Raw genomic sequence first — 14,369 nt, 5'->3', positions numbered from 1 at the left:
TGTGTGTGTGTGTGTGTGTGTGTGTGTGTGTGTGTGTGTATGTAAGAGGGCAGCCTGGGCTGTTACTGCTCAGGTACACCTGCCTTGTATTTTAAGACAGGGTTCTCTGGCCTGGAACTTACCCAGTGAGGCTTAATTTCGAGCAAGCCCCAGGTGTCTGTCTGTCTTTGCTTCCCCAGCACTGGGATTACAACATGCCACCACATCTGGCTTTCTTCTGTGAATTCTACATATCGAACTTGGGGCTTCATGCTTGTACAGTAAACACTTTGCCTATAGAGATGTCTTCCAGCCCATAACTGAGGCTCTTTCAGCAGCAGTGGAAGAACTCTGTCTGGCTCTCTACTGGGCCACTTTTTTGTATGTGGTCAGTATTTTGTATGTGGTCAGTTTCCCACATACTCACCTCAACAAAGATTCTTCGTTGCCCAAACTTTAGTGCGGGCTCAGAACCATCTCCCAGATTCACCTAGAAGCTCCTAGATCAAGTATTATCTAAGGAATCTGCTCAACCACCTTGGCCAGAACGCCATCCCTGATAGCAGATCACCCATGTCTCAGTGGGTTCCTTCCTTTTTTCTTTCTTTCGTTTTTTTTTTTTGTTTTGTTTTGTTTTGTTTTGTTTTTTAGATAGGGTTTCTCTGTATTGCTTTGGAGCCTGTCCTGGAACTCCATCTGTAGACCAGACTGGCCTTGAACTCACAGAGCTCCGCCTGCCTCTGCCTACCTAGCGCTGGGACTAAAGGCGTGTACCACCAACACCCAGCTTCTCATTAGGTTTCTTATCTTCCACTTGTCCCCAAATGATGCCTGCACCACCCTGGCCTGTCTTCAGCAGGAATACGGTTAGGCTTGTTTAATCACCCCTTATGGTTTCTTTGGGCATTTTCTATCTCCTCACCCCTGTTGTGGAATATTTGTTTAACTATGCAAAGATGTGTTGCAGTTCTTTAACTATAAAAAAGATGTGTTGTATTTGTTTAACTATAAAAATGTGCTATATTTGTTTATGTTGGAGAATGTTTAACTGTGTAAAGATGTGTTCTGTTTTTAACTTGCCTGCCTAAGACATCTGATTGGTCTAATAAAACGCTGAATGCCCAATAGTGAAGGATGGACTTTTGGGCAGGGACAGTAAGCAGGAGGAGGAGTTTAGACTGGCACATGGGGGGGGGGGACGACACCAGGGCCAGGCAGACACAGCAGAAGCAGGAAAGTGGGGCACACAGAATGAAAGAAAGGTTAAAAGCCCCGAGGCAAAGCAGAGATGAACAGACACAGGCTAAATGAAGTTAAAAGAGTTAGTGGGCGTCTGGCAGTGGTGGCACCCGAACTTTAATCCCAGCACTCGGGAGGCAGAGGCAGGTGGATCTCTGTGAGTTTGAGGGCAGCCTGGTCTACAAGAGCTAGTTCCAGGACAGCCAAAGCTACACAAAGAAACCCTGTCTCAAAAACCAAAAAAATAAAATAAAATAAAATAAACAACAACAAAAAAAGAATTAGTGGGACAAGACTAAGCTTAGGCTGGGCATTCATAGTAAGAAGTCGCTGTGTCTTTATTTGGGAGCTGGCTAGCAGCCCAAGGGAAGAATTCCAATGACATGCCCGCTCTGCTCCTCAGCTGCCCATGTCCACTCATCCATGTATATCAGGCACTCGATCTCTTCCCCAGTACACAACCCCCTGCCAAGGTCTCTATGCCTTCCCACCACAGTGTCCTGAAGAAAGCCTCGCTCTACTTTAGCACACACCACAGAATATTCTTTTCCTCCTCCATCTCTCTCTCTCTCCCTCTCTCTCTCTCCCCCCTCCCCGTGTGTGTGCGCGCGCGTGTGTGTGCGTGTGTGTCTTGCATGTGTGTGTGAGTGTGTGTGTGAGAGTGTGTGTGAGTGTGTGTGAGTGTGTGAGTGTGTGTGAGTGTGTGTGAGAGTGTTTGTGAGTGTGTGTGAGTGTGTGTGTGTGAGAGTGTGTGAGTGTGTGAGTGTGTGTGTGAGTGTGTGAGTGTGTGTGAGAGTGTTTGTGACTGTGTGTGAGTGTGAGTGTGTGAGTGTGTGAGTGTGTGAGTGTTTATGAGTGTGTGTGAGTGTGTGTGAGTGTGTGTGTGTGTGTGAGTGCACATGGATGTGGACGCCCAAGGTTGGTGTTTGCAATCATCACACTCTTTCACCATATGCATTGAGGCAGGGTCTCTCAACCAAACCCAGAACTCGTCAAGATAGCTAGCTTTTCTAGCCAGCTTACTCTAGGGACCCCTGTCTCTGCCTTCTCAATTACAGGCTGGAATCATGTGTGTGCCACGGCATCTCCCTGACATTACTGTGGGTTTCTGTGGATCTAAACTCCTCACACTGGTGTGACAAGCACTTAAGCCACTGAGCCAGCTCCCGGCCTCTAACTGTTTTCTTTAGCTCCCTCCCTATTCCCAAAGCCTCACTTCACTGACTGCTTACATCTCAGTGCCCCCAGAGGACCCCCTTTGAAGACATTCAACCAGTGTGAAGCATTGGCTGACTGCAGAGAAGTCCAGGTCCGAGATGCAGCTACGGTCTGGGAGCGCTCTGCAGCATCAGGCTGAAGCTGCTCTGAGCTCAAAGACACACCTGGCTTCTTGCCTCTTCCCTTCCTTCCACTATCCCTGCACCAGCTTCTCTGAGGAGAGGAAGTGACCTGGCCAAGGTCTGTAACTACACAGAGCTAAACCCTCACCAGGTCTCCTAACTCATCACACAGCAAGCCACACTGGGACCACACTGCAGATGCCATTTCACAACTAAAGTAACTTAACACAAGGTGCAAATAGTTTCCTCCCCATTTGTCTTTAGTTACTTGACCTCACCCTTCCTTCTGGGTAGCCCTGCCTCAGCCTTCCCCAGGGACACACTAGCCACGGTGGTGGTGGTGGTGGTGGTGGTGGGGTCCATGTCCCTGCATGAGTCGGGAGCAGCTACTATTCCCTCTCCTGCACACATGCTCACCCTCCCTAGGCACAGTCACACCCTCTTACGTTCTCTTCCAAGGACGTCAGCTGCTTGTCCAGTCTCACTTGGTCTGTCCCAAGAGGAAACATGCTCATGTCTCTGTCAGTTGGGACTGGGGGGATCTCCCAGGGCCCTGCAGACTCTGCAATCAGCTCCTCGGTAGCATTGATGACCTTCAGGACTTCTGTGGAGATGTTGCAGAGAGAAACAGCAGAACACTTCTGTTTGGTCCAATAACAGAAGGGGACAGAAGACAAGAACAGCACATTAACAAAGACACAGAAATCCTACATTATCCTTGCACCCATCATGAGGTCAAGTATGTAATAACACACATATACTCTCACACTCTCACGTGTGCATACACACACACACACACACACACACACACACACACACCCGCCCCACGTCTGCTGAAAGGGTAGGATGTTAAAGAACTCTGAAGACATGGCTAAGGGGTTAAGAGCACTGGCTGCTCTTACAGAGGACGGTGGCTCAATGTCCAGCACCCACATGGTGGCTTACAACCATCTGTAAAGTTTCAGGGGATCCAATGCCCTTTTCTGACTTCACTGGGCACAAACACAACATTCATACACACTAAATAGAATAGATCTAAAGAATAGAAAAATGTTACAGAGCACCAGGGAACCTAGAGGACCTGATGTGACTTAGGCTTTGCTTGGTGACTCACAGTGAATGACTCCAGGGTCACAGGGATGGAGGGGGGGCGGCGCAGAGGTCGAGGGGAGTTATCAGGGTTCTGTCTTTATCATCAATCACTCTATTGCCTAGATGTTATATTATTTTCTCAATATCACTGTATTCACCGCCATGGGAAATGGCATCTACAGTGTGGTCCTGACAGTGGCTTTCCGTATGAGGAGTGAGGAGACCTGGCCAGACTCTAGCTTAGCCTATTATGGGACCTTAGCCAGGCCACTCCCCAGTTCTAGACTTACTGTCATCGTGCATACAATGAGAGTCCGACAAAGAACTCTTCTGAGGCTTGGTAGGTGCTGTGTGCTAGCTCACATAACAACCTCAAGCCCCTCTCCCTTGTTCTCCCCTCTCAGGGCAAATAGGAAGCAACATTTCCTAGCTTCCCTTGCAGCCAGAGCTGGTCCTGTGACAGATCACTGAGCCTGAAGAGGATGCCAACTGCTTTTTAAAAGTCTTTTTTCCCCCATTTATTGTCACATGTATGCATGTGTTGTGCCTATCTGTGGGTGCACGTGTGTACAGGTGTGCAGAGGCCCAAGGTTGACCCTGGGAATCTTTCTTGACCACTTGCTCTCCATCTTATTGACTGAGGGAACCCTGAGTTCCCTGACACTACCAGTTTCTCTAATCTGCTTGTTCTGGGGACCCCTTGTCTCTCGTTTCTGAAAGCTGGAATTACAGGAAGGTCACGCTGTCCACTGGCATCTGTGTGGGCTCTGGGGATTCAAACCCCAGTCCTCACATTTGCAGACTGTGTGGCAAGCATTTTTTGTTTGTTTTTTGTTTTTTGAGACAGGGTTTCTCTGTAGCTTTGGAGCCTATCCTGGTACTCGCTCTGGAGACCAGGCTGGCCTTGAACTTTTTTTTTTTTTTGGTGGCAAGCATTTTAACTGCTGAGCAAAACCCCCACCCAGCCGCGAGGCTTGAGTTTTGGAAAAAAGTGCTTCTTGGAATGGATTCTACTTCTGTAGCATGATAAATAATAGATCCAGAGACAGATGTTGGGGCTCAAGCTTCAAGCTGAAGATCAGAGAAGCAAAGCAGCCAAGGCAGTAGATCTTACCTCTACCTGTAAGGCCTCCCCAAAAGGGAAGATCCTCACTCAAGTCTCGGGATGATGCGACCCCCCAAGAACTCACAAGAGACTGTCTTTGCTGCAATCTCACGATGTTTATTGACAGGAGCCAGCCACTGGGGCCGAGACTCATATCCCACACAGGGGCAGAGGAGTTTCGACCCCGAATGGCTGGGAATAGGGGTTTTTAAAGGAAGAAACCACAACCCAAAATACCAAGAATACCAGTGAGGGAAGAAACCCCAACCCAAAATACCAAGAATACCAGTGTAGGGTCCCGAGGGAAATTATAAGGGGAAACTCCCTATTCCTTAAGATTTTTGTAAGATTCTAATCTAACTTTTTATGGCTAGCCTTTTCCTGGAACAGAGTTGCTGAACCAGCTAGCCTTATTTTGTCTGCTGAGGGGGTCTTCTTTATCCTGGCCTTTCATACCCAGCCACAATGGCAATTCAGTCCCCAAAATCCTCAGAGGCCAAAGCTCTGAATTCCTGTCTCCTCTTTCTTATATTCCTTTTCCTACCCAGCCATATCCTCCTGTCCCCACCTCCCTGGTGCTGAGATCAAAGGCATGAGCTCTGTTACTCTTTACTCTGCCTTGAACTCAGATCTATCTGCCTGTCTCTTGAGTCCTGGGATTAAATGTGTGTGCCACCACTGCCTTAGCTAGCTAGTATGGCTGCTGGGATTAAAGGTGTGTATCATCACTGCCTGACCTGTATAGCTTGTGGCTGGCTATGCTTTCTGAATCCTCAGGCAAGCTTTAATAAATCGTAACTAATATATTACCACATACTTCTGGTCCTGCCTCAGTAGAGGAGGCTTCAGGCAACACTCATCCTTCAACAGAGAATGCAGAGAGTTCGGAAGTGAGCTTCCAGTGTAGGGGTGAGGCAGTGAACGAAATGGAGCAAATCGTTGCCCTTGTGGCCTACCTTGACCCACCCTTGCTGCCTGTCACACTGACACATTCACTGTCTTGGCTCTCGGGAGTAGACTTACTTGGCATGCAATTTGAGGTGGGTTTTCTCTACTGGGAGAAGGGCCTTACATTTCATTTGCCAGGTCCAGGGTTTAAAAAACTGGACCACACCAGAAGGAAGTAGACTCCAGCTGAGGAAAATGACCCAAATGAAAACAAAACCAATGGTAACAAGAAGAAATCCTCTGTTGTTTTGAGCCCCAGGTGATGCCCATTGGGAAGTGTAATTGGAATCTATGTGCAATTTCCCTGCTGAGGTCCTGGATGTGACCAGTTTACTTGGGCCTGGGGTGGGGGTGGGGAAGGTGAGCTAACAGGGACTTAATGAGAGGAGCAGGACACCTGACCCCATCTCTGGGCTCTCACTGGCTTAGCCAGAGCCATCCGGGGACTTCCACAGCTAACTCTGCTCCTTGTGTCAATATGCAGAGTGAGCAATCGAGACGACCTTCGGAAACCTTGCTATAAAAGTTATACTTAGCACTGGAAAGGGTTTTGATGAAGAGAGGTAGACATTCAGGGGTGGCCGGCAGGGAGCCCCATTTTCAGAGGAAAAAATAAGCTGAAGACTTCTTTAGCATCTGGTGTACATGACTCTGGAGCAACACAGGCTGAATGTAACAAACAAAGCAGGATTTGAGAGCCCAGAAAGGGGCATCATTACAGCCATCTACATCCCTCCAGGTATTAATTATGAGATGGATCAAACGAGACTGTCTTGGCATCAGACAGGGAAGAGGCAAGCAACCACAGGACCAGGGAGGCTGGCCCCACTGCCACTGTGGCCCCCACAACAACAGTCCGCATAAAAATAGCAGACAAAAGTGTACCAGCACCAAACCTTTCAGCAATCAGAGAAATAGAATGGATAGAAATGAAACAATGAAAGTATTATGACTCCCGCCTCCCCCAGGAATGTGAATGGAATCCTTAGCCTAGGTGAGCTGGTGATTTACACTGCTGACTCACCAGGAGATGTGTCTGCTCAGAGGCGCACACTCTTGGAGCCCCCAGGGCCCATGTCGCCCTTGAGAGCCCCTAAGACCAGTGTCACCTCTGAGAGTTCAAGTGCTTGTATCTAGGATTCAGACTGTGTTGCAGCCCCCTGGAATTATAAAAATCTACCACGTGTGCCACACAACCAATGTGGCAGAGAAACCTACATGCGGGATGCAGAGGTGACCTTCAGGGAGAGCCCTCAGCAGAACCACAGTGGGGACAGGGACAGGAGGTCCTGATGCTCTAAGGCCTCACAGGCTGGGGTTGAGCTTCCTCAGTCACTCATCAATAGGATAGTAAAAGAAGTTTGTAGAGACACTGCTTGGGGACTCACTGGCCAGAAAGGGTAGCTAAACAGGCAAGCCCCAGCCCGAGGAGACATTCTGTTTAAAAAAAATCAGGGTAGATAGGACCTGAACACACACACACAAAGACAAAGACATAGACACAGACACACACACAGACACACACACAGACACACACACGCGCGCACACACACACACACACACACACAGAGAGAGAGAGAGAGAGAGAGAGAGAGAGAGAGAGAGAGAGAGAGAGAGAGAGAGAGAGACAGTATTCTGAAGAGAAACACAGTTTCATTCTTGGCTCCATATATTACTATGTATCAGCAATCCTTGTAAATAATGACCTTGGTAGCATCATTTCATAGAGAAAGAGGAAAGAGCAATTTGGTTTCCAGAAAAGGAGCACATGAGACAGGATTCAGAATAGTCTATAGACTCATCCAGCCTTCAGTCTTCACCGGATATGACTGATATTTACACCCTATCTTTAAAGATCTTTAAAGGTGCAGAGGGGGGATGCTAGCCTAGAAATCTTGGTCCCCAAGGCCTTTGTCCTTCCCACCACCCCACTACTCCAGCATCCATGGGTAGAGGTCCCTGGACCCGGTGTTTGCAGAAAGTGATGCTAAAATACAGTCTCGGGGGCTTGAAAGCTGGCTCATGGCTCATCAGTTAACACTTATTGCTGAGCACCCACACATATCTGGTGGTTCACACCTGCCCGCAACACCAGTCCCGTGGGATCCAATACCCTCTTCTGGCCTCCGTGGGCGCCTAGGACATATATAGTACACATATGTACATGGAGACACTCACACACATAAAATTAATTTAAAAAATTCTGAGGGGCAATCAGTGAGCCCCTCAAAAGATGAACCAAAGAAGGGTCTAAGGGGAGGGAATCGCCTGTCATTCCACAGCTTCCACCAACAGGTGTTGCTTAGCATAAGCTTGCTGCCAAGGCCTGGGTGAGCCCAAGTCACAGGACACACAGCTGAGAGCTATCCAGGGATGCACTCGTGGTCTGAACCCACCAGGCTGAGCAGCACACACTCACCACAGTGAGAAAGATACACACCAGACCCAAAGTCTGCCCGTCACTTTCAGCAAATTACAGATGCTGTCTTGGTTTCATGAAATGCTTTCAGCTAACAAAGCAACAAGCAAGGAAACTAGTCCCCAAACGCCTGAATTTCATGGATTTGCCTCCTTTGCAAAGGTAAGAAAAGACACTCCATATGTCCCCACAAAGCACCGTGTTTCAGTTCTCATGAGCATAAGGCCCTAGGCGGCACCGCCCAAAACCCATCAAAATATGCTGTCCCACAGACACACGACTCTGAAGAGAGACGTCACGAAAGACGGAGGTACAGAACTTCATGAAGAAGTCTGGACAAGATCTTAATAAATTAGCTTAAATTAGAATACACATTAAGCAGACACACCCACACAGAAGAGGTCAGAGGAGAGCAGACCTCTGGGAAGGACAGAGGGTATGTGCAGGTGTGCATGTGTGTACAGGTGTGTGTGTGTGAAGATTTACTTGTGATTACATGGGTGTGTGTCTATGTGTGAGTATGTGCACATGAGTGCAGCTGCTGTGGAACTCACAAGAGGGAATCAGATCCCTTGGAGCTTGAATTACAGGCAGTTGTGAACCACCAAATGTGTGTGCTGGGGACCAAACTCAGGTCCCCTGCAGGAGAAGCACACATGCATTCTTAGCCCCTGGGCCATCTCTCCAGCTCCCCAGAGGTGGGATGACAAGCAGGTGTCACCACGCCCGGCTTTTTACATGGGTCCTCGGGACTGAATTCTGATCTCTGTGTTTTCTGCGTGGGTCCAGTGTTACTTGATTTATAACACCCCTTGAAGGCACACCAGGGCATGGCCAGCGTGATGGGGAAGGCCAATGCTGGGGCTGTTATCCTTGACCCAGCTATCTCTGGCAGGTGAAGAAAAGGCAGAAATTTCTTCCCTGGCCCAGGAGGTGACTGTGGGCATTGGTCTGTCTTGCTTGTGACTGACTGAAATCTGTCTCCAGGACAGCTATCTCCGTTCATGCTCACGGGCCACATACAAAGCTTTGTGTTGCTCCTTCTTCCTCTATCTTTCCCCTCTCAGACTGATGGCTGGCAGGCCAAGAGGGAAAGAGGACCCTAGAGCCACTTGGGCCCGACTGGGTAATGACATAAAGGGTATGGTGTGGTTTGGGAACAGATCTTTCCTTTGGACAGGAAGGATTTGCCATTTCTGTATTCACCCGAGTTTGGGGGTTGTTGTGTTCTTACACAGGTGTTTCGTGTGACGGCTCACCATCTGCTCCACCCAGGAGCTCAGTGCTGCCCAGGGACCTTCCTATTTCCCTTTTTTCTACACCCCGCCCCCCATAACCCTTTCTACAAGCTTAAAACCCAAACTCCCCTACGTTCTATCTTTCAGAAGACGAGATAGTCTTCTAGTTGACAGGGTCTGGTGGTGTGACAGGAGGGGGAGAGAAGGAACAGAGAAAGGATGAGGAGAAGGTGGAGGAGGCGGAAGAGAGGAGAGGAAGAGGAAATGAGCAGGCACATGGCAAACACTCGTCCCTTGATCCAGTTCTAGCAGCTCTAACGAACCCATTCCCCACATTCCCAAGACAAGCTTCCAACACATACACAATGCCTGAGGAGCACGTAGAATTCATCTGCGTCGGTGCTCCATTCTTCTTAAGACAAATGACTAAAGAACAATTCCTGAGCCCATGGGCATGTGCAGTTAGATTTCTCTGGGTGCCAAGTCACCACACTGCTAATGAGTGCTGACATCACTTTGTGGGGCTCATGCTGCTCCCTTCCCTCAACTCTCACCAACACCATTCACTGTTATGTCTAGTCAGCTCGTGTGTCTGTCAGGGGGCCTCGCTCTATTATAACTTGCACTTCAACTTTATTTCCAAACAATTTTTATTTTATTATTGTTGTTGTTTGTGTGTATGAATATGCATGCATGTATGTATGCATGTGTGTATGTATGCATGTGTGTATGTATGCATGTGTGTATGTATGCATGTGTGTATGTATGCATGTGTGTATGCATGTGTGTATGTATGCATGTGTGTATGTATGCATGTATATATGCATGTGTGTATGTATGCATGTGTGTATGTATGCATGTGTGTATGTATGCATGTGTGTATGTATGCATGTGTGTATAAATATGGATGCATGTATGCCATGGTGCTCTTGTGGAAATCAGATGAAAACCTGCTTGTTTTGTGTTCTCTTAACTCAGAAAAAGTTTCTGGAAGCTTTCTGTTCAGGGTGCTCCTCCCTTCCTGTGCCTCTGATGTCCCTATCTCCCCAGGGATCTTGTTTTTGGGTTTCTGTGGAACAAGGGTTCCAAGTCAGGGGTCTGAAGTTGATCTTTCTATTCACAAGCTCTGAGAGCATGTCTGACTTTCTCTCTTCAAATCCTACCTGTCCTTTGGAAGAACCATTAGTGCTCTTAACTGTGGAGCCATCTCTCCAACCCAGACATCAGCTTCTTATTAACTTAGTGGGGGAGGTCATCTGGGCTATGACCCTCTTATAAAATAAAATACAACTCAGCTACTTGAGATTATAAACAAAGATGCTTTAAATTAAACGTTCAGGACACGGGATGTATAGATTGGTCTCTAATGCAAGGGTTTACTGACTTGGGTCTCTAGGAAGCAGAATTGTAAATGACAATTTCTATCAGGAAATGACAGACAATGCCACTGTCCATGTAACATGTGTCCACAGAATCCTGGAGTCAGGAGGGATCCAGAAGGGAGCTGCTGTAGACTTGAGCACAGTAGGGCATGTGTGGGTAGTTTGGCTACTGGAATGTCGCCTTTAGACTCAGGCCAGTCCCTGGCTTTTCTTCATGTCCCCTTTCAGGAGTGCCACACCCTAGAGGGAAGTAGTTCTGAGAACCACTCGGCCAGGATGCTCCTCCCCTAGAAGAACTGGGATAGCCCCTGCCCAGAGCTGGAAAAGCCTGTGCTCATTTCCAGGTTCTAAGCACCACAGTTTGGAAGGCTACCAATGGGGTCCGAGGGACCAGAGCAGCCACTTAAAGAGGGAACATGATCCCTTTGCACAACTAATTGCCATGAGGTTTTGGGACTAACCCCCAGGATCTACAAGCTCATTCTTCAGGAGTTTCTCGATTATCACTGGTCCACTTACGCCCAGCCAAAGTGAACCATTCAGGCCAGCTGAAGGGTAAATCTGCCAACTGCCAGGGTCTGACTACAAGCAAGGAAAGAAACCATGCTTTTAAAGGGGTTCTGCTATTGCTGGGCAGGACCCGAAAACCCAAAGTTCTACAGAAAAAGTTGCATTAAAGTCACCAAACTGACAGTATGTCAGCTCTGGGGAAGCAGGGACAGATGCAACAGGAGCAGGTCCCTGTGAGGTCTAAGGTTCCCACTCTTTGACATTGGGGTGTGTGTGTGTGTGTGTGTGTGTGTGTGTGTGTGTGTGTGTGTGTGTGTGTTGCATAGACTGGCAGTGGCTGAATCATGGGAGGTGTCACAGCTACACTGACCTTAAAGATGGGAACTTGGGGTTCAGTCCCACGCAGTGCTCCCCCCACTGACATTCTGCACCAGCTGTGGTTACAGATCTGTGTCTGAGCAAGGCGTTGAGCTCGCCATTCTCAGCCCCAGCAGATGGACAGTATTTTGTGAAGTTGATTTTCCTGGAGCTTGTTACAGGGGATATGCTAATTAACATTTGCTGGGCTCCTGCTGGGCTCGAAGCTTATGCTGCATAATTCAAGCCTCACAACTCTGAAAGGCAGTTTGATTATCCCTGTCCTACAAGTAGGGCAAGATGTGTTTACCCAATCAGCAATAAAAATCTGGGCTGGGTCCTAGGAATCAAGTTAAAAATAAGACAGGCAGACAGACAGTGTGGTGATATTTTGTTTGTGCTCTAATAAAGCTTGCCTGTAGGTCAGAGGGTGGAGCTAGCCACTAGTCAACCATAGAGTGCAGGCAGTGGTAGCACACACCTTTAATCCCAGCACCAGGGAGGAAGAAACAGGAAGTGATATGGCTGGGCAGAGAGAGGAATACAAGGTGAGCAGAGACAGATTTTGTAGAGGTTAAGAACTCTAGTGGCTGGGCTGCTCTGCTTCTTTCATCTTTCCAAATTTACTTCCATATCTGACTCAGACCAATGCAAATCCGAACTACGTCACAGACAGACTGACACGCTGAGAACAAGTACTGTGATAGACAGCAGGGTAGCTGGGCTGCTGAGTGGGAAAAGGACTGGAGGGTCCAGCAAGGGCCAGGAGCCCTTCACAGGAGACCACTGAAGATGTGACGGTTGGTGGACAGGCAAGAAAGGACAATGGGTGCCTGAAATCCACAGTGATGAGTTAAGACATCAGCCTAAGTTGAGAGTTTGCAAAACAACAAAACACTCTAAGCCTAGAACCCATCTCTGTACAGTACATCTGTACGCTTAGATAATATCCAATCTGTAAATCTGTATTTCTGCTCTCCAGCTGTCATGCCTGCTGGAGGAAATGTATTCTTCTTTGTTGTTTTTTAGGCACTGATTTTCATGTACAAAGAGTGATAAATGGTTGAATTTTCATGAACTTGTAAATTGGGGGATGGACTTGAACTCTGGGGAGTCTACACTCGGGAGTGGAGGTGGAGTTTGCATGGTGGGGGAGGGCTCTGCTGCTCTCCCAGTGGCCTTCCTTTCCTGCCCTTCGTTCCTAGGAGTGCACACAGCAGACAGGCGTGTGTACCTCATGCCTTGCCACTGGTCCAGCACGAGTCTTCCTTAGAGCTTTGGGACCACTAGGCTGAAAAGCCAACAAGCTTTGGAAGCTCTGTTAGACAGACATCATGTGACAGTCTCTACTTCCCCCAGGGCCCATGCTGACCATCTGTCATCATAGTGGTCCTATCTCCTCTCTGACAGTTCAGCTGGTTCAGCTGCCTAGCAGGGTGTGGGAGATCCTTCACACATGCATGAGGGGTAGCAAGAACCTGTGAGCCATGGTGTATCCTTGGAAGAGGGAAAAGACCCTCCTAAGAGGTGAGTCTACTTGAACTACCTCTCAAGTGTGAAACACAGAGCCCCAGGTGTTGAGGGATGAAACCTGCTGGAGCTAACAAGAGGTGACTTGTTACAAAGAGGGAGTTCATGATTTGAGGTCAAGGTTGTGATGAATCCTCAGCTCTGACACTGCCGTGGCCTTGATAACCCAGGCTCACTCTCTCCATCTGTAACAGCAGCTGCAACTATGTCAATGGGTTATTTAGAGAGCTTGTCTGGTATCTAGTAATCTAACTACATCAATCAACCAACCAGCCAGTCAACCTTCTACTTATTATCTATCATCACACAATCTATAAATCAATCATCTACCAATCTATCATTATTATCAGTCCATTCCCTGTAGAGGGCACAAGGTCTCTGTGCTCACAGATAAGCACTAGGGAAGCCAGGAACCTTAACCATGCAGTGTTGTCTGTTTTCTGCCTGGAAGGGATGGGGATGGGGATAGTTAGCAGCCTGGTGAGCTGTGCTATCTGTAGGGCCAGGCCACACCTGACTCCCACAGACATTGTTTCTCCCAGACTCTCCCTCTCTAGACCTTTATCTCAAGTGTCCTTTCTCAAACAGAACCCACTCTTAAGAGAGATATCAACATGCATTTTACAACAGCCTAGGTGACCTCTGTGCTATCTGTAGGGCAAGGCCACACGGTTATGTTTACCTCAGTCACTCTTCCTATACCCTTATCTTGAGCACTGTTCCTCAGTCAATAGAACCATCTTTATGGCAGAGATCATGTGTACTTTGTAAACAGTTTCAATGTAAACATGTCTTATGTTTTATTGTACACGGGGGGGGGGGGGGGCCCGCGGGAGACTGAGTTAATTATCATCAGGAAACTTTTTTTCCAGAAGTGTGCTGTGCTTAAAAATAGCTACAATAAACTGCCCAGTGACAGACTCTAGAAGCTTGAACCAACACCGGCCACTGAGTGGTGTTGAGCTAGATTTCCTTCTTGGCTCACATGGATCATTACTCTACTGGCCGTGGTGTTTGCAGAGACTCCCCATAATCTATCTGTCTGTTATCTATAATTTATCAGCATCAGTCTATCACCTATCTATGTATTTATTTATCTATCGTCCAACATTTACCAATCTATCACCTATCATCCTGTCATCTGTCTACTATGTACACAGATTGACCCCATCATTCAGTTATATTCCTACCAATCTAACCCTGCCTATTGTCTGTCTGTTCATTGCCTGT

The 14,369-nt window shown here is 47.9% G+C and overlaps 1 protein-coding gene across 3 annotated transcripts in view; it reads right to left on the bottom strand.

The window, feature by feature from the left end:
- The window catches only part of Myrip (myosin VIIA and Rab interacting protein), a 145,235-nt gene that overhangs the window by 15,407 nt on the left and 115,459 nt on the right, over positions 1 to 14,369 (bottom strand). For 2 of the 3 annotated variants that reach the window (XM_035444644.1, XM_035444643.1), the window contains one exon: positions 3,005 to 3,199. The exons of the other annotated variant lie outside the window; for it this stretch is intronic. In XM_035444644.1, coding sequence (XP_035300535.1) covers positions 3,005 to 3,199 — 195 coding nt within the window. The remainder of the gene's footprint in view (positions 1 to 3,004; positions 3,200 to 14,369) is intronic. 3 annotated transcript variants of the gene reach the window in all.

Source organism: Cricetulus griseus, chromosome 4 (genome assembly GCF_003668045.3).
Source record: "Cricetulus griseus strain 17A/GY chromosome 4, alternate assembly CriGri-PICRH-1.0, whole genome shotgun sequence".
Classification (NCBI taxonomy): Eukaryota; Metazoa; Chordata; class Mammalia; order Rodentia; family Cricetidae; genus Cricetulus; species Cricetulus griseus.
This window is presented reverse-complemented; position numbering and strand designations above follow the sequence as displayed.